A 25178-nucleotide genomic window follows, 5' to 3' on the forward strand; every position below is an offset into this window, starting at 1 on the left:
GGCGAGCAGAGAGATCTTCGACATTTTCCCTCTCAGTTTAAGATGAAAATACATTCAAACCGTGAATGGGGTTATTATTTGGACTAGTCAGGATTCCAAGACAAAGTTCTTTGAAATTAATGGCTGCTTCAATTTATACTAAATCGTCTCTCGTTTACCTTCAAGTTCTTGGAGCAGAGTCGAAAGACACTTCTCCGTCGCTATTTCTTTTTGCTGATTCTCAGAGGTAAGTTGATACTTTTACAAACAATCTGTGCTCATTGATTTTGTCTACTTGGCCTTCCTCTGGTGGTCTTAGGTTCAAAATGTAAGTGTAAAAACAAAAATTGGTTGAAATATAAAAAAATTATTCATATATATATAACTTGCCTGGAAACATTAATTAAGCTTAAGTTTATTTTGACCAGGCCATGTCCCTGTTCAAACTTTACTTGCTAACTGAGTCTCTTCCTTGATGGTCAAGCGTTGGAAATAGTCTCTTCACATAAAGTGCTTGGGCTAATTATCCACAGTGAATGAAATGGAGTGAACATATCACCTCAGTGGTTGCTAAGGCATCAAAGCGCTTTCATATACTCCGGGTGTTGTGCTGCGGGGGTGTCCCTGCCACTGATCTCTTTCCTGTTTATGCTACCCTGATACGATCATTTTTGGAATACTGCTGCATGGTATGGCATTATGCCTTAACCAACTATCTATCAGATCAACTCAAAAAAGTTCAAAAATGAGCCCTGCATATTATCTATCCTGGGCATTCATATAGCGAAGCCTTACAGATGGCAGACTGCCCAAGATTAGACACCCGGCATGATAACCTTTGTGTGAAAACTCTGGAGAAAATTAATAACGGTGGCCCTCTTTCACAACATCTGACACAGACCAGGGAATATGCGCACAGACATTTTACTAGAAACTCAAACAGCAGGAGTCTGTAGTGTAAAACGGGGCGTTTTAAGAGTAGTTTTTAATCCCAGTGCCATTATAAGGTCTCATATATAGAAAAGTTCATCTTTAATGTTTATAGTTTGATAATAGTATTATGTATTGTTAGTAATAATTAATTACCTTTTGTAAACTTTGCCTTCTTGAACTTTGTAACCCAGTCCCTGGCATACTGTTTATTCTCAATCTGTAAACTTTTCTCATTTTCGTCTTCATTTGTAAACACATTGTAATTCGATAATGTATGGGATAATGAACACAGTAAACACATGGCATGAAGAAAAAATAACTTCCAGGCTTTTGAAAACTTGTATCGTTCAAATGTACTTTTGTTAAGCAAAAATATCCAGGATTTCTCTCCTGGTGAATGGCCCTCTGCACTCTGATCGGATGCTCTAACCACTATGGGAAAATGTGTGGTGAATTACATGATGGTTATACATGTAGGTTCATGTGTAACACATTCTTCTTACTGTGCAGTAAGAAGTCAATCAGCAATCAGAGATTTAATTCCTTAGCTCAGTCATAAAATAAGATGATATAGCTCACCATGAGTTTATCTGTGGCTTAGCTTTTTTGAGACCTGGCGAGGTCACCATAATAACAACAAAGTGTTCTTATTTTTATTCAATGACAATTAACAATGTGTCTAACAATTCTAATTTCAGATATCTTTTCAACTGTGGAGAAGGGACACAGAGAATATTTAATGAACGCAAGCTGAAACTCACAAAAATAAACAACATATTCTTCACAAGAGTGTGCTGGGAATACATAGGAGGACTGCCTGGAATGGCAATGACTTTAAGAGACAATGGAAAGTCAGAGATCAGACTAAATGGACCCAACAACTTATCTGATTTCATTCATGCAACCAGGTTCTTTTTGTTTCACGAGAGCTTGAAGTTTGATTGTGTTGGATTCAGTGGAAGTGATGAGGAGAAGTATGAGGATGAGAATCTAACAATATGGCCAGTTATTATAAATGGTAAGTTACATGTATCTCTTTCTTTCCGGATTGGGAGTGGACTGGTGAGCCGAGAGGCTTGTTGTTGTTGGTGGTTTTGTTTGTTTTCTGGGATTGCATATTGAGTAGAACGATATTCTTCATGTCAAAACAAGTCCATATGTAAAGATTTAGTGAGATCCTGCAAAAAAATCAAATTTCACTAAAAAAAAAGTGATATACACCCATTTTGTGAAAAGCCCTTCAATAACTATTGTTTCACTAAAAATAACCAAGAAATATTGCTATGTCTTGCTGATTTTGCTATACAAGACCAACCAGACAACAATATCATTTAATGGCTGCTATTTCTTGGGCATGATGCACTAGTGTATAATGGCTGAGATACCATGGTCGCTAAGCCAATCAAAGCTCAGAAATTGCATTATCCAATGATCACATTTTTAATATTCAAAATTATTTAGATAGTAAAGCCATATCCTATTTGATGAAACATCCCTGTAAAGGCTGTATGTAGAAGATGATTCTCTCCCTGGGGTAGGAATTAGCTCTAGGACCTTAATCCAATCTATGTTTTTACTTGGTAGCAAAGACATTAATTTTTTTGTCCTTCCATATTTCTCAATGATCAACTCATGAGAAAAAGTGTACATGTGTAGGCTCAAATCTGCTCAATCATATTCTTTATTAAGCTATTTTTTGTATCCTCACTTTCATTTTCATGACCTTTTCTTTCATCTGTATACTATTTAATATCACAAATTAACATTTAGTTATTATTTAGTTTAACGCTATCAAATTTTATTTGTATCCACCATAATCTTTTCATCATTGATGTGTGTTACTACCTTTGTTACCCACCTCAATTAAGAATAAAGGGGTGACTGGAAAAAAGCCCCATGAACTCCTGATAAATTGCTAGATTCTGATCTCCTTCTAAATTGCCTTGTATTCATTTGTGAAACAAAAGCAGAATTTGACATTACATCGAAAGTCACTTAGGGCCTTATTCTGTGCACCCCTTCAATTTCTGTTATTTGCTGGTAGCAAAATCAACAAGAACTTAATAGTTGAAGTTGAAAGTTTTTGTTGTGTTTCAGCAAAACATCAAGATATTGAGTCACAAGCTGGTGATGAGGCTCATCCAAGTTCATCAAATGATCGCATTGCACCATACGACTCATCCTCTTCCTCAAATGTTGAAGATAAGGAGCCATTACCCAAAAAATTGAAGCCAGGCTGTAAGTCATCCACTGCTGTTTGTTACATCTGTCAGCTTACCCCTCTACCTGGAAAGTTTTTCCCTAAAAAGGCTATAGAGCTTGGTGTTCCTAAAGGGCCTTTGTTTCGGGAATTATGTTCTGGGAATACTGTCACATTACCAGATGGACAGCAGGTAGGTTTGAATATATCAGTTTTAGTTATTTATTCATATTTGGAATGATTCAACTGAAGGTTCTATTAAGGACGGTGCCCGTACCATTGTTACTGCGCATATGTTCTGGACATCTCGAGATACTCGAGTTTCCTGTGGGTAGTGCTCACTAATATAGGAATATTTTTGCATGGTTTAAAACTATACGGAGAAAGCAGAACTTAGCAAGTGCTCGTGCTACCCCAAAAGAAAATTGGGGGTAACCATGCATTTATCAGAGATAATTGAGCTTCAATTTAGGAAAAACTGCTATGCATTGCCTTATATTTTGGCACTTTTTAGAAATATTGTTGCTTAATTATCTTTCAAAAATGCGCAGTTACCCCCAATTTTCATTTTGGATTCCAATAACCCTTGCTAATTAGATCTGCTTTTCCCGCATAGTCATAAACCGCACTAAAAAATTCTGGAGGGAGGAGGTGGAGTGGAAACAGCAGTTTAGTCCCAATATTAACTAGCATCCAATCTCTCCTTACAATATCACTGCTTGGTTAAACATTCAGACCATTGAGAATAACAGAAATGATCATCAAAGATAACATGTATTGATTGATAAACAAATTCTCTCAACTAGTGACATAACAAATTTGTGGAGAATAGCAGGGAGAATACACATATTGATGTTAGGAATTAATAAAAGGGTTAAAAGGATGCCTTACAATATTTTGAATGCTATTCCTACTCCTACCCCTGCAAAAAAACCCCCAAACAAACAAACATACAAAGAGCGATAAAACCAAACAAACAAAGAATCAAGTTGTTTCCATCTGTCCAAGCTTTTAAAATTTACTCAGTCAGTGCAAAGCAGAAATTAGGTTTAAGGATGATGCCTACTGATACTGAAGTATTTTTGCACGGTTTATCACTATGCGGGAAAAGCAGATCTTGGTAGCGGCTATTGAAATCCAAAAAGAAAATTGGGGGTAACCACGCATTTTTTAGAGATAACTAAGCAACTTACAATATTATTCTAAAAAGCAGCAAAATACAAAGCAACGTATGGTGCTTTTTTCCAAATTGAAGCTTTATTATCTCTGAAAAATGCATGGTTACCCCCAATTTTCCTTTTGGATACCAAAATCACTTGCTGAGTTCTGCTTTCTCCGCATAGTTTTAAAGCACGCAAAAATATTCCTGTAATAGTAGGCACCACCCATAGGAAACGCGAGCATCTCCAGTTGCGCAGAACGTATGCGCAGTAACAATAGTAGGCACCGTCCTTGTTGCTTGTAAAATTATATTTTTCTGAAGCACTTTTACTGCTACCAGGCCCCAGTTGTTCAAAGGCTGGATAACTTTATCCAGTGGATAAGTCACTATCCTACAGTTTCAATCTGTGCAAAGATTTCAGTGTTTCCTCTTGTACAACCGAATATGTGCACTCTATCCACTGCTTAGTTGAGGAGTGTACGAAAACCTTGGAAAACATTTAACGTGAAGTATATTTTAGACGCTGAAGGGTTGCTTATCCATCGGATAAAGTTATCCGTCCTTTGAACAACTGGGGCCAGGTTGTTTAAGGTAGATTGATTGATAATGAAAGACAAAAACAAAAAACCCATTGAAGCAATCATTGTAAGGTGTTGAAAGGTTCTACCTTTGTTGTTACAGATCAAACCAGAGCAGGTGATAGGACCATGTCAGCCAGGCCAAGTTTTCATGATTATTGATTGTCCCACAGTGGATTACATCCCTTCTCTGTTGTCTAATGAGCAGCTTAGCAGACATCATGAGGGTGGATCATGTGCAACACCTGTCCTTATTGTTCATTTGACACCAATGAGTGTGTTTCAGAGTGGAGAGTATGAGCTGTGGAGGAACAGGTGAGAGTTTCAACTCAGGGCTGGAAATATTTTTTTTGCTTAACAGGGCATGTTGGGGTTCGTACGGGTCATGGAAAACCTGGAGAGTCATGGAATTTTGTACCGGTAACTTTCATTTCCAGGCCTGGAAAGTCTTGGTATTTAATTGTGGGTCATTGAAAGTTATTGAAAATGATGTTTATAGAAAAAATTACTACAAAAGCATTCTTTTAGTGAATAAGAAAGGATCAGAAAGGAAGAGGATGAACAATAATAATAATAATAAAAAAAAAAACAGAAAGAAAACAAGAAACAGATTTTCACTCAGTAGAAGTAAAAACTGGGCATTTTGACACTGTAAAATGGAAACGCTTTGTCACGGAAACTTGAGAAGCTCATGGAAAGTCATTGATTTTTAAAAGCCCAAAAGAGTAGGAACATGGCATGTGTCCTTCCAAGTCATAGTTTGTTTTGATCAGACATATTGCAAAATTACCATCTTGAACTTTTACTCAAGACACATTTCCACTGGCAAACATGACTTACAGTGTACTGAAGAGTTCTGCAATACACTATGGGATAGTCTCAAAATTCCCTGATATTTTCAACTTTTACCTCAAGTAAATGAAGTTCAGCGAGAGTTTTACAACAAAACTTATTAAGTTAAAGGTTAACCATGCAACTTCACGTTAACAAGTTTTAAACGTAAGAGAAATTCTATATTGATATTGTGAAAAGTGTTTAAGTCTTTCATATGTTCCACACTCCTTATTGTTGGTTTCACATGTAATTATGTGAAGGGTTAGTTGCAGAAACAAGATTCCCTCTTCAAAACTCATTAATAATTCATAAGCCCATTGACCTATCAAATGGTCAATAAAACATCACATGCAGTGGTTTTAAAACCTGATAAAACCTCCTCCTTATTAGTATGTGGTGTTTAATGTTTTCCTCCTCACTGATTTCCAATGTTCACAAAAGCATCATTGTTATGAACTCTCTTGACACACACTTTTCCAGGAATGTTTTTAAAGCTGTTCAAAAAACTTGCAGCAGGTGTTTTATCGGGTCTAAAACCACTTGGCTGCGCCTCGTGGTTTTAAATCCTGATAAAACACTGCTGCTCGTGTTTTAAATATTACTTGAAATCTGACACACCAGAATTAACTGTTTTTATCATTAACAGGATTCCATCTCATTTTTTTTTTTCAGCTTTGGAGACAAGGCGTCACACCTGTTAATAAACAAGGACGTATGTGCCACACCCTTAGTGTTTCAGTCTCAAGCCACTGTTCAGTGTCAGCTGCATTCTATTGATCCTGATATTTTCCCATTACTGGAAACCAGTGATATTCCTGTAAGTACTAATAACATTTCTTTTGACATGTGCATTTTAATTTTCCATTTTGAAAAGATGATATTTTGCAACACTTTGTGAAGTAATTATATAAAACTTGAAAAGGGTGCTTCATCCAATTTCAAAACACCAAGAAGATCACACACCTCGTTTTTTTTTTTTAACCAACTTTGAGGTGTTTGGAAATTGAATGAAACATAATTTCTGTCTTGAAGGTGTTTGATATAGCTTCTCAAACCATCAAATATATAATTCAATGTTGGAGAAAAGCAAAGTAAATGTTCACGAAATTTTAGGATAAATAAATTAAGATCCCATTTCCAAACCTCCTTTATGCTGGCGATTTCCTTTGTTTTAATTCTTTTCATGAATAACTAATTAAAATGATTTTAATAAGAATCACTGCTTGACTAATGTAATCTTATTTTAACAAAGTGATAACTGAAATGTGAGATTAAATTTCATTCGCCTCAAAATTTACAATGTAATGATTGACAACTGAAGGTGAGAATGGCCAGGCCAGCTGGCCTCTTTTATACCAGAATTTCCTGTTTAAGCCAGAGTACATATTAATAGCTTCCTGAGGTTAAAAAGTATGAGTTATTATTAATAATTAAAAAAAAATTTTATTATCATGATAATCATTCTTTACAGGTGGTTAAACAAGCTGATTTACCAAAAAACTGTTTTCCTGGAGAAAACTTTCTGAAGTTTCATCTCCGCCCAATCAAACACCAAGGATTTGATAGATCTGGCATACCGGATAAACTAGATATGAACTCCATTTTGCAAGAGAGCCAAACCCTTTTGGATGATAAACTTAATGTAACTGGTGCAACAGGCTTTGAGGAAAGAAGCCGTGACAGAGCGGAATTAAAATCTCTTGGCTCAGTTAGATCACTTTCAACTAGCAGCTTTGCTGGATCAAGAGATTTAATAAGAAATCCACCTACTTTGAGCACATTCAAATATCCTGTAAGAGAAATCGTAGAAGCAGTTGGGGCAACAGCTTTTGTGGATGAAGAACAGAGAGGGGTTTCTTTGAGAGAATTAATAGAAATGAAAGCTCACCAATCTCTTATCAATCGTGACAACTATGAAGTTGTTTTCCTTGGGACTGGAGCCTCAATTCCATCAAAGTACAGAAATGTAAGCGCAACTTTGATCAACATGAGGTAAGAATAATGAACCCATGAGATGTTCATCTGTAGAGAACATTTTTTGTTAACTTAATTGGCAAGGACCTTATAATAGACCATATTTCAAGTTGCTTAGAACCTCATTATGAAAGTGAGGCTAAGCGCAAAACAAAACATGAAAATTAGTTTTGTTTGCATATGAATGAAAAGTAATTTTCATAATATAAAAGCTTTGCACTTGGCCTCGCTTTCATGATGAGGTTCAAAGGAACTCGAAAATGGCCTATTAAAGCGTTTGATTTGTTTTCTTCGTTATTTACTCATTTAATAATTAAAAAAAAAACAACTTGGTAAAGGCAAACACTTCAATTAGCCTTTTTTAAATTTTTTTTTTGGGGGGGGGGGGTGGGCGGGGGTCAAAGGATTTTGGGGGGTGGGGTGGGGTGGGGAGTGAGGGTTAGGTGAATGATTGTATGAATTGCACCACTCTCTCTGACTGCCTGACTGTGTTTCTTATATGTAAACTTGCCTGCATTTTACTGGAAGTGCAGGAATGATAGCAATGTCTGGGGTTGGGATCTTGCACAGGCTCTGTCTTACATTGTGATTCTAATCCTAACAAAATGTTTTCTCCATCCATGCACTGTGCATTCAACCAACACGTACCCTTTAATTCCATTTATTCATTTATTAAATGGTTTGTTTTGATTTCATGTAATTTTAAGTGATACCGCTTCAATGCTTCTCGACTGTGGTGAAGGAACATATGGTCAGCTGTACAGACATTATGGAGAATTTTTTGCAAACCGTGTGCTTTTGAGGCTCAAATGCGTTTTTATATCACATATTCATGCAGATCATCACTTGGTAAGAGTTATTCTGAACCCTTTAGTAAAGAAAAGTAATACAGTAATAGCCCGCGTATAAGAACCTGGGTTTTAAGAACCTGTTAGGCTAAAATTTTCATTTTAAGCCCCCTCCACATAAGAACCTATTTAGGCTAAAATTTTAAGTTAGGTTCTTATCAGTGGGGTTGCTGTAAAAGTGTATAGGTAGAAACGGCTGAATTAAGATCATCATCTATTTAAAAGTAATTTTTTTTTTCTTTCAAGCTCAAGTACCATGTTGAATGTCTATATTGTGTTTGCCATTATACTGTATTATGAGATCATATTTATAATATATATAGTATATTCAGATGAAATTCATATGAAAATCAGCGTTTTCAGTAGGTAAAGTAGACGTTGCAGACACGGAGTCATTGCAGACACATAGTGTCTGCGCAAGGCCCGGAGGGCCTTGCCTTCTAGGGGGGTCTGGGGGCATGCCCCCCCAGAAAATTTTGACGTGTTATACTCTCAGAGATGCATTTTCCTGCATTCTGAAGCACTAAACGGTCAGTTCGAGTCTTGTTGAAAACGTGGCAATTTGTCACTTTATTGGTTATAAAAAAGCTATAATATTTACAGGCTTAAACAGGAAGCAAAACCAAAGGGCCTCAGTACGTCACCCTTCAGAATTTTCATATGGCTGTTGCCTCCACTTGAGAAGATTTTGACTAACGTTTGTCAGTCTCACAAAACACATCATCAGTGCTGAAGATAACAATCGATGACTAACGTAGTTGTTATCAACCTAAACAATAATTTCCTGTATATTTACAACAACTTTACACGCAAACTTTACGCAAACTCTACGCAAACGTTGCACAAACTCTACTCCAACTTTTCACAAACTGTATGCGAACTCTACACAAACTGTATGCGAACTGTACTCAAACTTTACGCAATCTATACCAACTTTGACCGAACTCTGTGTCACAACTTTAAGTGCGAAATTCATGCCAACTTTACGGCAACTCAATTCACGCGAAGTTCGCCATGTGCTTATAATGAGTACTACATGAAGAACTGGCTAAAAGAAAACGCTGCCCAGCAACTGAGCCTACTCCACGTTCACTTCGATCGTCGTTCATTCTAGTTTTATGTGATTCTTTCTGCGTAATGTGAGCCAGGCTTGTTTGTTTATTGCTTTATTAACTCATTGGTAGACTAGTAAGTTATTTATCAATCGCTTTATTTATTTTGGGGATTTATCAGAGTGAAAATAGGCGTCGCAAATAGAAAAGTTGCCGCCGCATGCGACGGCCGACGGCTTATTTTGAAAACACTGAAAATATAAGAACCTATTTTAAGAACCTTGGTAGCCTAAATTTGCTTTAAGTACCATTTATATAAGAACCTATTTAGGCTAAATTGGAAAATTCAGGTTCTTATACATGGGCTATTACTCAGTACTCCTTAAAGTTTTAAGACTTTACATTAATGTTTAAAAAGCTGGACATGAATTTCTTCTTGCCCGTTACTTTTATTAATAGTAAGACAGTGTTTTTTTTAGTATAAAATTATTGTAACAATAATTAGTTTTTGGTACCACTTTTGCAGAATATCTGATCTGCCAAAGTTGAAGGCCAGGTTGTTCTCACTTAACACAAAACAGTAAACTTTCAAACCTTTTTCCTAAAGACATTTATTAATTTAATATTCAAAAACAAACCTGTGAGCAATCCATCTCTTCTGAGCTGAAGTTTGAGAACATTTGGCATTATATCATTTTAAATTAACATTCTTTCCAATAAATTATTATTTTAGGGTCTGATACAGATCATACAGCAAAGGGACACTCTGGTTAGTATTGTATTGTTGATAATATCCAGTTACCTACATTATAAATCCACCCCCGTTTTTAGTTTTACTTCAAATATAAAAAAAAGGCAATTTGGACATTTGTTTTGTTAGTCTGCTCTATAATTAATTAGTTACGATGTCTCATAATTTTCATATAACTTGAAGTATAACTTACAATACTTTCTCTCCAGCTTCCTGATGATCCCCTATTGATCATTGGTCCTGCCAAGATAGGAAAATGGCTGTATGAATATGACACCATGTGTGAAGACATCAGTTACAGGTCCAGTTTACTCCCAGCTTTTTAAAGCCACAAATATCATGATTGTACATTTGATAACATCTTGTTCCACTTATTGTAAAGGGCTTCACAAATATATATATTTTTTGAATGTAGGTTTGTGGACAGCAGTGATTTGGTAGTCGACAGGGATGGCGATTATTGGAATGTTTACAGTCATCTTGAAGCAAAAGAGGTATTAAGAGCTTAGCTCTAATGAACTTACAGTAGTAGGCAACCTTCAGTCTCAGGAGACAATGGTGTGCGCCCTGTTGGGTCAGTCTTTCTGTTGAGAGCCGTGCCGGATGTGGCTCAGCAGCCCAATCCTAGCATGCCAGTCTCTGCCACAATTATTACACGCAAAGTTGGATGGCTGGTTAGAGTCCACTGTTTGCCTGCTCTCTTTACATTTTGTCCATTTGTCCTCTAACTGGAGGTTCCTCTTCTTCTCTCCACTCCTGACACCTTCACGTATGGCATGACGCCAGCCGTCTCTGTCATTTGCGAGCTTTTCCCAGCTGTCTGGGTTGATGAACTTACAGTGGCAGTGGTAATCATGAAAACTTACAACTTTACAAATTTGTTGTTGTTGTTGTTGGACATTTGATCTTGTCCTTAATAGGTGTTAACAGTTCCTGTGGATCACTGTACTGAAGCTTATGGTTTGGCATTGAAGCATCAACATGGATGGAAGATTGTGTACTCTGGTGACACTCGACCATGTCCTGAACTGATTGAGGCTGGTAAGTCTGTGCACAGAACTCAACAGCACACTCCTCAACAGTCCCTTTCTTTGTTGATAGGACAAGCTTACCAAAAAGAAAGAGCAATCAAGTTTTCTTCCCTCACCAAGATTGTTTGGCTTCTATTGCTGGCATGATCACCTTGACCCCTCAACTGATATAGCAAGGTTATCAGAGTGAAAGAGTTAAGTTTTTCTTCCCTCACCAAGCTTGTTTGGGTCCTTCTCTTGCTCGCATGATCAGCTGACCTCTCAACTGATAGGGCAAGTTTACCAAAGTGAAAGAGTAATCAAGTTTTCTCCCTCGCCAAGCTTGTTTGGCTCGTTATTTTGCTTACATGACCAGCTTGACCTCTCAACTGTTAAGAAAGGGTTCAATTTCTAGCATCTTTTTGTGATGTAACTAACCAGGCCAGATCATCGTCCAAGGGGTAATGGTTTTTGAGTCACATGTTTTGGTCCTCAATGTAGTGAGATTTAATTTGGTGCATGGCAAATTTGCAGCCTTTGCAGACAGTAGATAAAACCCCAATTTAATCTCTAGGGTATGCAGTCTGCAATCAACAATTTGCGATCTGCTATAAATTATTATTATTCACCAGTTTAATCCCCAGGGGGGTACTAAAAAAATTTAATACGGGGAGGCTCCGCCCCGAGGTCCGACCCCTTAGCCTTTTATATACCATTTTTGGCAGTAAAAGTAACCCTTTCATGTACCTTCCATTGGAAAATAATGAATTCAAAGGCCCTTTCAAATACCTAAATGACAGATTTCCCTAACCCTTTCATAAACTTCGACTCGTGAAATCCCTACCCTTTCATATACCTGAAGTGTGGAAAAGGTACCCCTTTCGGGCGGAGCCTCCCGATAATAATAATAATAATAATAATAATAATAATAATAATAATAATAATAAAGAAGTTTAATTCCATCATCATCGCAGTTAATCTGAATTACAATGTGGTTACAATTGTACAACTATAAGAATTACATACTGTTAATCAATCAATGAGGGACTGGGTTACAATAAGTTTCATATCAAAATTACAAATAAATTCATACTTATGCAAGTTAAAAATTGGGTATAAAGTCTAAAAATCTAAAGATCGTTGAAAGCTAAAATAGTGCTTGGGAATATAGGCCATTATAGGGAGCACCCCCCCACCCTCCGGGGTTTAATCCCATTCCTACCCTCAAGCCCCCTCCCCTTAGTCCCAGATGTACTGTGTTAGCCCTTTATTGTCAGTGTTGATAAATTTCTTTATTTCAGGAAAAGATGCTGACCTCCTCATTCATGAAGCAACTCTGGAAGATGAACTCCAAGCTGAAGCTCTTGCAAAAAAGCACAGGTTTGAAGAGAACTTTTAATAGTTATGCAAGCTTAAAACCTGGGTCTTCGTCAGAGTTCTGAAAACTATTAGACAGCCACTGCCAATAATTTCTTTGAATTTTCAACTTTACAGTAAGCCATATTTTATTTCCATCAAGTGTGCAGCATGGACAAAAAAAAAAGAAAAGTTTATAGATGACTAGAGGTAATTCAAAACAATATCTCAGGCCACATGGGTTTGAATTCCAGCCTTGATAGTAGGCTTGTATTCAACTTAGTATGATCACTGTGGTTACTGATCAGCTGTACTAGCACATGCTTCTCAATGGGATGTATAAAGATTGCAATACTGCGCATCGTAGTTAATAAAATTTAATGTGAATTCAAAATATTATAAAATAGACACTGTGAGACATTTTAAACTGGCGTTTCGGCAATGGTGCCTTCTTTAGGGTACAAAACTATCAATGGGATGTGCCTCTTATTCTGGCTGTTTCAGCCATTCCCATTTCCATCTTGTGGTTAAAGCAAGAAAGTTGCCTTAATTCTTGGAAACATGGAAATAATATCTAACCATGAAAACCTGTGTAAAGCCAAACAGGAACCAGACAGAACAGTGTGAGTGATGGCCACTGAGATTCCTATTCAGTTGGCTGTAGGCCGTAGACCATAAAATTGCTGGAGGTTGGCATGTTTTGAGACAATCTCGTACCCCAAGTCCTTATGCTTTTTGGACAGCAGCTGGTCGCTTGGAGACACTTTGAGGGTACTGGAATCTTTTCACTGCTTTAATCATGCAAAGGCAGAGCCATTTATAACTGGACCCTTAAAGTTTACACATTGTTCAAATTGCAACATATGAAGAAATCAACCCCATCACCACAAAGATCACATAAAAATTAGTAAGTTTAACAAGTTTGGTTATGTTTCATTGTGTCTAACCAGGCTGTGACCAGTCAAAGGTGACCCAAATTCCATACAAAATTATTGTCTGATTCTGAGATGGCATCCCCCAAATCCATAAATAAAATTTACATGTACACACTCATCTGGGCCAATCTCTCTTTGAACTCCAGCATGGGCAATTTTTTTTATTCCCCCCGCGTTTCTCTACTCTGACAGTGAACTGCCGGCCAAAGAGTCTGAGGACTCTGGGTCAAGATTGATTTTGAGAGGGGTGGAGTCAGCTTGCTTAAGGACACTGCCAACCAGGGCTATTCCTAAGTTCATCTACTGGCATTCAGATAGATTTTCCCTTTGTATTTTAGTACAACGACTGAGGCCATTGAGAGTGGCGTAAAGATGGACGCAAAGTTCATAATGTTGAATCACTTCAGTCAGCGGTATCCAAAGATTCCTGTGTTCAGCGACCAGTTTACAAAGTACACTGGCATTGCGTTTGACCACATGAGGGTAAGAGATTATTGCGATTGTAAGAATTTAACCCTGCAAGCCCCTGTGTCAACATGTAAATTCTTCTTATGTTACTACTAGGGAGAATTCATTAAAAAAATCAAGACATTTCAGTTCATCTTTGATGATCATTTCTTATATTCTCATGACCTGAATGTTAATCAAGCATTGATACTGTAAGAAGAAGATAGATGTTGGTCACTACTGAGGTTCAATGGGTTCATGATATTAGGCTCCTTGTTTAAACTCTATTTTAATCAATTCAGATTAATGGGAAATTTAAACACACGAAGTGCAAAAATGTTCCCTCTTCAAAATTTCCTTTATTTAAGGATCGTACCTCCTTTTAAGTTCTGTGCATCTTATCTGGGGAAGGTCTGAGAAACTGATTTCTTTTGGACTGTGCCAACTAATAATCAAAGATGGTGTTTTCCCATTTTTGAGTATATGGGAAAGGAAGATCTTATTGAAATCCGAAAATAAAACGTGTTGTTACCCCCAATTTTCTTTTTGGATTCCAACAGCCCTCGCTAAGATGTGCTTTTCCCGCATTGTCATAAGCCACACAAAATAGCTGGCACTATCACTGTCAGCCTTAATACCCAAGTGATCAATAGGTAATCTTTCTAACTACAGTAACACATTATCAAACTGATAAGTGAGAAGAACCTTGCCATGCATGTAAAACCAAACTGAATTAAAGAAATTACATGGCTATGAAATTAAAGAAATTACATGGCTATGAAAATTAAAAAAATTAAAGAAATTACATGGCTATGAAAATGACAGATATAGTCCAGTATTAGAGGGTTGATGGAATACTGTTTTCTCTTGCAGATTCATGCAAGTAATTTTTCAAGAATTCCACAACTTCTGGAGCCATTGAAAACTGTGTTTGCAGAGGAAATTGATGAAATGAACAAACAAAGTGACAAACAAAGAAACTTAAACTCTGTGACAAATGCATAATATCTACGTTTTTTATTATTAATAATAATGTTATCTACAACCAGTATAAACTATATTTCACAAACATACAAAACTACTTGCTGATGAAAAATATCTGCTTGTCCATCTCCAAATAAAAGAAACTATCACTTTAAATAGCATTTATTTATAGCATCTCAGAAAATGATACAGCACAACAAACCTTAAATAAAATGACGATGCACTACAGCTGTACAAACCTAGTTCAACAATCTTACTTGATTCTGGACATTTGTCTTGTTAAAATGACGTTCATACATGTATTTTAGTTAATCATGTTACAGTTTTACATTGTAAGATCATCAGAACCACAAGAATAATAATTTAAAGTCTTTTTGGTCTGATTGACAGCAACACACAAAGCAATAATAAATAAAAATTATTGTTCGTTGGAGTTTGAAGTTCCAAGTTTACATGCAATAAACCAATAAACCAGTTTTCCACTGTACACCTCACATGAGACTGACCTATGAAAATACTAAGAATTATAATTATTATTGTTACTTTAAAAATTATTTATTTTTTTATAAAAATCTGTTATTACTTGTGAACTCTCCTGGTGCAAAAGCTCTGACTTGCAGAATGGTTTTGCCGAGACCAGCTCGCACGACAGTTACACAGATGAAAAAAAAAAAAAAAAACAGAGAAAAGTTGCGTCACCTAAAATAGTTTTTTGTTAGTTATAATTATTATAACTTACAAAAAACTAACCCACTAAACATACCTAATCATTCAAAAAACTGTGAAAAATATCTGTCTCTGTGGCAGTTCTGTTATAGTAAATTTGTCTTCAAAAATACATTTATCTTGCTGTTTAATACAGTGAACTGTATGAATGAAAGACTCTGAGCAAATTTACAAAATACCAAAATAAATAATGGACTGAAAGATTAAAGAGGTTAGAGTGTTCTATGTATGGATGTAAATTTGCTTATGGCACGTCTTTTTTTAATTTTTACACCTTTTCTATAACTTTCCATTTCACTTAAAATTAGAAATGATGCAAAAAATCCTGGTAACACAGGAACAATGAAGGAGACATTTGCACCTCCATTTAAACCCACTTTGTACAATGACCATTGTGATAAAAATTTGTGCAAAATGGTCATTTAATATCAACCAAGGCCACCACTCTACTTTGCCTTTTACACAGATGAAATATGCAGTGGATTGTGTTTATTGGCACAAGTTTTCACACAGTCAAAAATGTTTTTAAAAGTTACAGTATAAGACAGTGACTATTTTCATTCGGAAAATGGCCAATCCAATGCATTCTAACTAAAAAGTACAAAAATTAAATAAATTTACAATAAAATAGTTACATGTACATGCGTCATCTGTTGAGGTTGCCATGATATCAGCCCATCTCAATCGTCAGACAACATTGCCGTGCAACTGAGTTGAGGCCAATTTTACACAGCGCAGAGGAAATGTTATTCAGATTGCAGCGATCTGGATAAAGATCCCGCCACGCTATTAACACTTGGTAGGCCTTTTCATGCAAACCATCCTGTCTCATGCTGCAATCATGTTCTATTTCTTGGATTTTATTGTCACCGACTCCCAGGACCCGACCAAGCTGTTTCCATTTGCCATTCCCAACAACTTTTTGTGCAAGGTCTTGAAATTTTTCTTCCCAGTTGACAGCCTCATTAAATCTCCGTTTGCGGGCGTTCTTTTTAACACAGGGGCACGTTTTGGGTTCCATTTCTGCTGAATTCAAATTTTAAAGTCTAGTTTGGACTTTATGATGTAATTCAGCCATAACATCAAGGTCCCATCAAGCATATAAACTCAGCTGTAACAAATGTTATGAGTTACAGTCCTTTATGACAGCCCTGTACAACAATAATTGTATGACAACTTTCACCTCTTCTATGGTATGCTAGAAGCGAGTAAGCAATCAACTCAAAAGGGGTTTCACAAACAATGCTTAATCCTTGAAGAATGTGGGGGAATAATTTTAACACAAATGACAAAAACTACTGTAAGGCTTTTCAGTGTTTTCACAAGTAAGTGTTGTCACTTATCAAAATAATAAAAATTTCCCGAGTTTTCCCTGACTTTGCACTGACCACAGAAAACAAATTCTTTCCCAATAAAGCCAGCGATGAAGTTGCAGAAATCAATTCCTTTGTAGCTGCCTTTTGAAATAACATAACCTTCCCTTTCCCAAACCAAGTGGCTACCCTAAAATAATAAAAATTCCCTGACTTTTTGCGGACTTTCAGGTAGAATTCAGTATTTCCCTGATGGTGAAAAAATTCTGTTCCCCCTGACTTTTCCCTCACTATGGCAACCCTGAGATTGGACTGTACTTCGTATAAACTGACCTGATCTCTCCTCCTCCATCACCCTTGATGGCCCACTTCTACTGGACATGTGCTGCTTAGTCATGTTCCCTGGTGACCCAGTTTTGTAGAGAGCTGATATGAACTGATGAGGCATCCCTCCACGGCGCTTGTAGTCAGCAATAACTGCTGCTATTGGATTATCACAGCTGTTGAAGCCATTTATCTCCCTTGGAGTATAACCCAGACTCTCTGCAACTTCATGCCAAACCTCATCACCCATATCTTTCTCAGCTTTGATACTCAACAGCGCTGGAACAAAGCACAGTATAAAATAATATGATGTAAAGACATGGTTCACAGGTGAATATTAAATTGTACCAATACCTTTTATCCTTAATTAATTACATGCACTCAAATGTCAGTTGCATCCAATCATACATGTATGTCACCAGTGAGAGAGTTTCCTCATAATCATCATTTCTACATGACACTGGGTCAGCCCTGCGAAAGTCTTGTCCCGAGACCTAAGAATGTAAGCTGATCCCAGGGCTGTCAACTCTCCCGGTTAATCCGAGAGTCTTCAGATTTTGAGCCGTATTTTCTGGTCTCCTGATTTATGTCTGTAATCTCCCCGATAATTGACGAAGTTTGCCATTTGTCTTAGACTGGACTGTTTAGCATTGTTTCTGGTACTGTTTAATGTACCCCCCCCCCCCCCCCCTCCCACTGAACCCATGAATTTGGCCAATAGATGTGACGCCTCTGTTAGGCGCTTTGTTATTGCTGGCCGGGGAAGTGATATTCTGCATATTTGAAGACGTGTGAGGTTGACAGCCCTGTGATCCAATCATCATCATCATCATCATCATCATCATCACCACCACCAACACCACCACCATTGTCATCATCACTGTCATATCGCATTATTATTATTATTATTATTATTATTATTATTATTATTATTAACGCCTATGTCGCAAATGGAGGTTGGGTGCCCAGGAGCCAGGGGCTGGTACCGCCAACCCAAACCCAGGTAGGTAGAACACCCCATAAGCCTGCCCTACCCACAACCCAGCCACGAGCCCCGCCCGCAACCCAGCCCCAACCCTAGCACCCGTCACACTGAGACAAAAAGCTCAGTGGAAAAATAATAAGTACATAAGACAACGAACTAACCCTAACCCTAACCAACCCCCAACACCAATCCCCAACAAAAACAAGGTAACACTACTGGGAGGGAAGGGAGGGAAAGAAAAGCCCAACAAAACGCGATAAACTAGCCACGCCACGAAAACGCTGAGTAGAGCAAATTTCGGAGCACGTGCAAAGGAGCACGCCTAAACTGCAAGAGAATACCGCTGGCCACGCAACTGCCTGCAGACCTGAACCAGGCCCCAAACAATAATGTAACAACAAATGCCCAAACGCTAATGTGCTAGCCGTGCTCAAACTATACGCCAATAAACGCTAACGCCTCGCTACGCCACGCCACCACGGAGCAAACTTGCTCCAAGTCGTTAACTAAGTTAAATTACATTTAACCCTATTTATTATTATTATTATTATTATTATTATTATTATTATTAGACAAGTGTTGTTGTTATGCTAGCGTTATCACACCCTGAGGTGATTATGGTTGGGCTGCAGTTGTTACCCTGGCTAGGAAATCAACCTACGTCCTGCAGCCTTTGGTGTCTTGGGTTCTAAACACAACTTTCATGCCTTCAGACTGCTAACAACTTTTGTGAAAAGTGAGCAATCCAAGGGGAACATATTTTTGCAAATTGTTCTCATTTTGTTCAGAATTAAGACATGGCTTAACTTGTTGGCAAATATGACATGTTTTCTCTTCAAACCTTTCAAAGTTGAAAATACTTGTTGCAGAACATTTGCAACCAATTGTACACTGTTTGTTTTGATATGTTCTCAAACGAGTTAATTTAGAAGTTCTTTTGTGATGTGATTTACACTGCTTACAGGTGCAACCAACAGTAAGTGACATAAATTACCTGTAAGCTCTTTGGTTAACTGTACTTCCCAGTCTAAGGAACCATCAACAGCATCAGAATCACGAGGCTGCAGTGAAATGGAACAGAAGCAAAAAAAAACTAGTATTGACAATTTAAAAATATATTTGACTCAAAATTACTAATTAAAAGAAAACTGAGGAAATGTTCAGTTCAAGGGATACCACTGACAACAATTATATTTGATTACCTACACGACCTCATAAGTCACCATTCAAAGTGTGTATCACCCACCCCCTCCCCCACCACCTTTTGCAGGCAAAGGTCTGGTGGGGTTGGGGTGACCCTACCATGCCAGTAATATGATACTGTTAACTGGATTGTCGAAAAGAAGAAATTCCTGTATGGAGGTGTATTACAACTGCTTGCAAATTTTTTAAACAAACCTTATTCAGGAGAAAGGAAAGAACAGCTTTGTTGCCACCATACTGTGAGGGTTGCTCCACAATGACACTACCAAAGTTGCCATGATCAGGAGCATCACCAGTGAACTGACATCCAAACTGTATTACAAATGGATGACCTGTGAAGTTCTCTACAGCAACAAGTTCTTTCACACCAATTGACAAGTCTGCCTTGAAATGCTCAGACTCTAGCCTAAAGGAAGGAAAGGTTTTTAGTAAGTCATGCAATTTCTGGAAACATCAACAGTTCATGTTAGCTGTAATCCTTTGAGCTGATTAATTATTAAAATCATTAATATTATTACTTATTAATAAGTGAAACCTAAAAGTTTTGAGAAATTTCCAAAACTCAAATATGAAACAAGCCTAGGATAAAAGTTTCCTGTTTCTAAAACAATGAAGTACATACATGTAAGTTTTAAAAACAGTTCTCTAGTTTTGGAAAGAGTGTCTAAAAGATATGTAAACCAAAGCTAGCACATGAGTAGATTATTTTTTCTAATTATCAAAAATTTTGTAGTAAGTCTCCTTTACCTAATTTGCAAGTTTCCTGTGCTTAACATCTTTGGTGCGATACACTTGCCGACCAGAATAGGAAAGTTGCCAATTCCCTCCAGAGGTTTGCCAAATCTGTAGCAAGCCACACAGATGCCAAATCGGCCTCCATTGTCACTTGTTTCTGACATCAATGCTTGGAACGAAACATTAAACTGAAATAAAGGAATAAGGCTGGAGGCGCCAAGCTTTGCTTCCCATAGAACCGCATCAACAATATCCCATAAAACTCTGAAGAAGGAGAAATGCTCCACTGAGAAGTACACTGAGCACAAGCTGTCGTCATCATTATCAATGTGGGTGAACTTGGGTTGGAACTGCTGCCACGACAGATCTTCATCTTCTGTTGTAGAACTGCACCAGAACGTGAGTCGTCTGTCTCCGTACCTCTCCTGAATTTCCTTGCCATTGGGCAGTGGCAGACGTACTGTCACAAAGTCCGACGAGTGAGGATTGAAGATGCAGCCATGGGGTCCCAGTTGGACAACTGGAGCAGCAAGGGCGAGTGCCTCAGGATCAGAATGATCAACATCATAAGGCTCATCTGCATACAGAACCTTAACAGAGGCTTCAATATCATGAAGCAGTGAAGTCTCTGGAAAGAGAACTTCTACTCCTGGAACTTCCGGGACATAGAGACACCCACCAATACCAGCTTTTATGGTCTTGCGGGCTTCAGGGTAACCTTTGGTCACCATAACAGCAAAAAGACTGAAATGATAGGCTTTGATTTCTACATGGGAAGCAAAGACATTGTAGTCCTCTGGGTTGATTCTTTGCCATCTTGTTCTTTGTCCCACACCTGTGTTACTGCACCAGCAAATAACATGATCATTCCTCCCCACTCTAACATCATAAGGTAAACTAATGATTGCTGGATCATCTTCATAAAACTTTGCTCCATGGGGCTCCATCTCAATCACCTCACTTGCAAGAACTTGACGACTTCCAAGTCTAGGGTAGAATGACATATCCTCCACAACCTCAAGGGTGAATTCTGATTGTAAATGACCAGTGAGGTTTACCTCTGGGATAATAACACAAATATCTCCAAGAGTTATGTGCCGACGCCTATCAGGGAGTGACTCGAAGTCAGAGTCCTCCTTGTAACTATTAATGTCTGAGATGTCACTCAAACTTGAGCTGGCACTATCACTTGAGAGATTCCTCTTCCTTGGAGCATCATCTGTGTTATTGTTGACAGCATCGCTCACCATTGACTGAAAGCTCATAAATGAATCTTTTCTGTTTGAAGGAAACCGTTCTCTAACACTTTCTGTGAAAGAGGAGCAAGTCCCATACTCACTGGTGGTCAAACACCTATTCCTTCTTCTACCAAGGTTTTCTAATTCAAGGCTAAAATCCAATCGTCTCCTTGGGAAAGGAATTTGTTCAGATTGGCATTGGTTCTTGTGTCTGAGATAGTCAATGTTTAGTTTTCTGAGCTCCTGTCTCATTAAAATCTTTGTTGTCTGCTCCTTTAAGAGTTTAATTTCACTGTGCTGTGACTCCATCAACCCAGAAACTGCACATTGATGTTGCTTTGAATAATCATCTTTTGACGTTTCCACAGGTGGAACAACAGGATTCAATGATCCTTTTGACAACTTAGAAATGCCAGAACTAGGAATAATGTGTTCACCTAGACTGTGAGATTTCACCGTAACATCCACTTGAGATGAAAGCGGAATTTTCTTGCAACTGTTACTTTCAAGATCTCTTTGGCACAGCTGGATTTTACAAGAAGGAAACTTGTTTCTAGTTGGAGATACCAACAACTGGTTTACATTGTAGCCCTCTCTGCAAACTTCTTTGGTGCTCAGCAGTTTAAAGAACCTGCGCATTTCCTTGATCCCATGTATATAAACCTCTCTGGGGATATTTTCTATCAAGTTGTGAATAAGGAACAAGTGATGAAGTTGGGGCAGACAAAGCAACCAAGGTGGTACAATCTCAATCAAATTGCCTGAAAGGTTGAGCCACTGAAGCATACAGAGCCTGGAGAGACAAAAAGGAACTTCATGGAAGCCATTGTGTACAAGGTTAAGTCTCCTCAAGTTGGATATATCTTCAATTTCTTTGGGTAATGATTTGAGGCGATTATGCTCCAAGTAGAGCTCTTCTAAGCGGACCAGAAGGGAAATCTCTCTTGGCAGTGATTGAAGGTCATTGCCACTTAGTTCTAAAACTGTTAGGTTTTCCACCAGAGGCTTGGTGAAAACTTCTGCTGGTATACTTGTGATGTTCTGACCACGTAGATCTAGGAAGTTTTGGCATGATTTACTTGCCCTTTGTAATATTTTATCTTTCTCTTTTAGCCCAGAGGGACTTCTCATTTTAATTCCCTACATGGTGGGACAGCATTGAACTGCAAAAGAAAGTAATAACAGACACTCAGATATTGATAACAGTATACAGATTTATAAATCAAATTCCACACTCCCGACTCCAGGGGGGGCAGGAAGTGTTATGTTCAAATAATTTAATTGATGCATTAGAGAGACAATATCCAATTTGTTGCTTGAATGTGTTTAATTGTTAATAAAAATTATCCCCATAAGGATTCAAAACTCTGAATTTGACGTTAAAGCCTGTTTTAACTCTCTAATGCAGTTACTGTAACTGTTATAATATTGTATATAACAACTAGTAAATTAGTTTTGTCACAGAAGTGTTCCTTTGGGATGATCCAGATCAGGATGTAAGATAACTTGGATCATGGTGCATCAAAGGAACCAATGAATCCACTCTGGGCAAGGATTCCTGGGTTCCTTTAGTGCACCATGATCCGAGTGATCTTGGATCATTGATCCTGATATGGATCATCCCAAAGGAACACACACAGTTTGGCCGAGAGATAGAGGGGGCCGGGTGAACAAAAAGCCACAAAGTTCATGAAACTTGATCGGAACTTGATTGTCCCGCATTTGTCCCTGATAACAGCAGATTTGACAGAAATTAACATGGAGAAGATATTCACTGTATTCAGATATAACAGATACTACAATTCAATCTGATAAAAGCGGCACAAATCACGACGCGAAAAACTTTTAATAATCTCAAGTGACTTGTTTGTTTTGAGACAACAAGGACCACATACTTGATATTGTATCCAAGCTAAAATAGTTTTGCTTCAGTAAATGTACTGAAAAGTTATGGTATTTATTCTACAATCTGCTCTTTTCAAAAAGTACAAAATGAATGAGCGTACATTGGATTCAAAAATGACAGACAAAACACGAGTTGTCAAAAGCTGATCGAATTGTCAGAAGCGGGCGTCCGTCATTTCTGCTCCCAATTGAAGCTTTCTCTAATAGAAACATCTTTATAGGACAGACTATTTTTGGAAAATAATCAAGAAGATTCTTACCTGGAATCTTTCAACGTGAAAGAAGACTGACAGCAAAAATCTCCCACACTTCATTCGTGCGACTTGCACGCATCGATTGAGCTTTTTTACTTTACCAAGCCTGGGCACGCGCAAGGTGAACAATGGGACTTTTTGTTGTTATGGAAACAGCTGTTGTTTACGGTCAGCTGGAACTCACACAATCTCGTACCCAGAGTCTTCAGGCTTTTTGGTCAGCGGGGCAACGCCGGGAAGACTCTGGGGACATCGAAAAAATTCAATTTTTTTGATTGGCTGTTCCGTAACGGTTTCCATTGTTTTACCGCAGAAATCCTGCGGTGATAAAATTCGATGTCCCCAGAGTCTTCCCGGCGTTGCCCCGCTGACCAAAAAGCCTGAAGACTCTGGGTACGAGATTGGAACTCACAAGCCACGTGTTTGGTGTGTCTGTTGGCATTTGAAGAGGTTGCATGCAGGGCAGGGGTTTGGACGGACTGTATAATCTGAAGGTTTGCAAGCTTGAGAATTTTTCCTGTATATTTGCAGGGGTTTTGAAGGATCCTCTCGAGAAATAGTTTTACGAGGAATATCGCGGGAAACGAAGAACGTAACGTTGGAGAAGACTGAAGAACACCATCTGGGGCGCAGGCTACAATAGGATTTCAGGTTATGAAACATAAAACATTTCCTGTAATTTACTTAAAGCAAAAAGAAGTACCCAGGTGGACTTTTCCTCTTGTTTTCTCTGATAGAAAACAATTTTCTATGGTTCCTACAGTTCAGTTTGAAGCTGACCCGTTTTCGATTGTTCGACATAAGTCCGGGTTTCTCTCGGCTTGATTCAAACTTTTCGATGTCCTCCAGTGATCATTAGCCTGCGAGCAAGCTCTCGGGGAAGAGGAGGGGCAGGGAGCTTGCTTACAGGCTACAAGTGATTTGGAGGAGGGGTAGTCTACTTCAGGTTACATTTGAAGGCACTGATTTGCCATTTGAAAGTTTGGTTTCACGGATATCGTTGTACGTCACGTGATATATCCTGCACAATTTTTTTTCATTTATCAAAATAAATCTAAAAGATTTATTTTGATTGAAATTTACAATATGTCGAGGTTCTCATTCAGTGTGCTTTCTAATCAATGACTTTGGGAGCTAATAAGGGATTTTGGAGCTTGTTCACTTTCTGCCAACTATAACGTTTTCAGTTATGTTGTGGTTCTATATCTTTGATCCTTTCTTCAATGTTTAGCTTCTTGTAGAGCATGAGTGACAAAAACAGAGGCGGACTAAACAAAATTTTAAACAGGCCGCAGAAACGCACCTGGTTTTATACGGAAAGTCTCCACCGCCAGGTCCAAACCCTTACCGTTTTATATTTACCATTTCTCAACCATCAGTGCCCAGCCTCAAACATGTTTTAATGGGAAAATGGCACTTAAAGTGGGGCTCTACCTAAATTTGAGTGAAATT

At 38.0% G+C, this 25178-nt stretch overlaps 2 protein-coding genes across 3 annotated transcripts; one reads left to right on the forward strand and one right to left on the reverse strand.

The window, feature by feature from the left end:
- Positions 1-57: 57 nt before the first annotated feature.
- LOC146470656 (zinc phosphodiesterase ELAC protein 2-like) lies at positions 58-15537 on the forward strand. Its single transcript, XM_085121637.1, has 14 exons — positions 58-226; positions 1611-1930; positions 3010-3305; positions 4956-5167; positions 6359-6503; positions 7158-7678; positions 8368-8509; positions 10294-10329; positions 10521-10612; positions 10727-10805; positions 11232-11352; positions 12623-12701; positions 13951-14095; positions 14933-15537. The coding sequence occupies exons 1-14, from the start codon at positions 66-68 to the stop codon at positions 15062-15064; spliced, it is 2481 nt and encodes an 826-aa protein (XP_084977763.1). The 5' UTR covers positions 58-65; the 3' UTR covers positions 15065-15537.
- On the reverse strand, positions 15051-23856 carry LOC146470657 (uncharacterized). 2 transcript variants are annotated; one of them, XM_085121634.1, is made up of 6 exons: positions 23733-23856; positions 20342-22730; positions 19790-20000; positions 19386-19452; positions 17416-17685; positions 15051-16792 (listed from the first exon to the last, which is right to left on the reverse strand). In XM_085121634.1, exons 2-6 carry the CDS (start codon positions 22696-22698, stop codon positions 16440-16442), a joined length of 3258 nt encoding a protein of 1085 aa, XP_084977760.1. In that variant the 5' UTR covers positions 22699-22730; positions 23733-23856; the 3' UTR covers positions 15051-16439. The 2 variants fall into 2 exon arrangements, with proteins under 2 accessions (XP_084977760.1, XP_084977759.1); XM_085121633.1 differs by having other exon boundaries at positions 15051-16795.
- Positions 23857-25178: the final 1322 nt, after the last annotated feature.

Source organism: Pavona decussata, unplaced genomic scaffold (assembly GCF_977016875.1).
Source record: "Pavona decussata unplaced genomic scaffold, jaPavDecu1.1 SCAFFOLD_112, whole genome shotgun sequence".
NCBI lineage: Eukaryota > Metazoa > Cnidaria > Anthozoa > Scleractinia > Agariciidae > Pavona > Pavona decussata.

Excerpts from the sequence above, each read along its gene's own strand:
- LOC146470657 (XM_085121633.1), bottom strand. The coding sequence starts at position 22,698 with ATGAGAAGTCCCTCTGGGCTAAAAGAGAAAGATAAAATATTACAAAGG. Across the intron at positions 20,001-20,341 it reads ACAGGAAACTTGCAAATTAG|GCTAGAGTCTGAGCATTTCA; the intron begins GTAAAGGAGACT and ends TCCTTCCTTTAG. Across the intron at positions 17,686-19,385 it reads GTTAACCAAAGAGCTTACAG|CGCTGTTGAGTATCAAAGCT; the intron begins GTAATTTATGTC and ends GCTTTGTTCCAG.
- LOC146470656 (XM_085121637.1), top strand. The coding sequence starts at position 66 with ATGGGGTTATTATTTGGACTAGTCAGGATTCCAAGACAAAGTTCTTTG. Across the intron at positions 10,330-10,520 it reads TACAGCAAAGGGACACTCTG|CTTCCTGATGATCCCCTATT; the intron begins GTTAGTATTGTA and ends CTTTCTCTCCAG. Across the intron at positions 11,353-12,622 it reads TCCTGAACTGATTGAGGCTG|GAAAAGATGCTGACCTCCTC; the intron begins GTAAGTCTGTGC and ends TCTTTATTTCAG.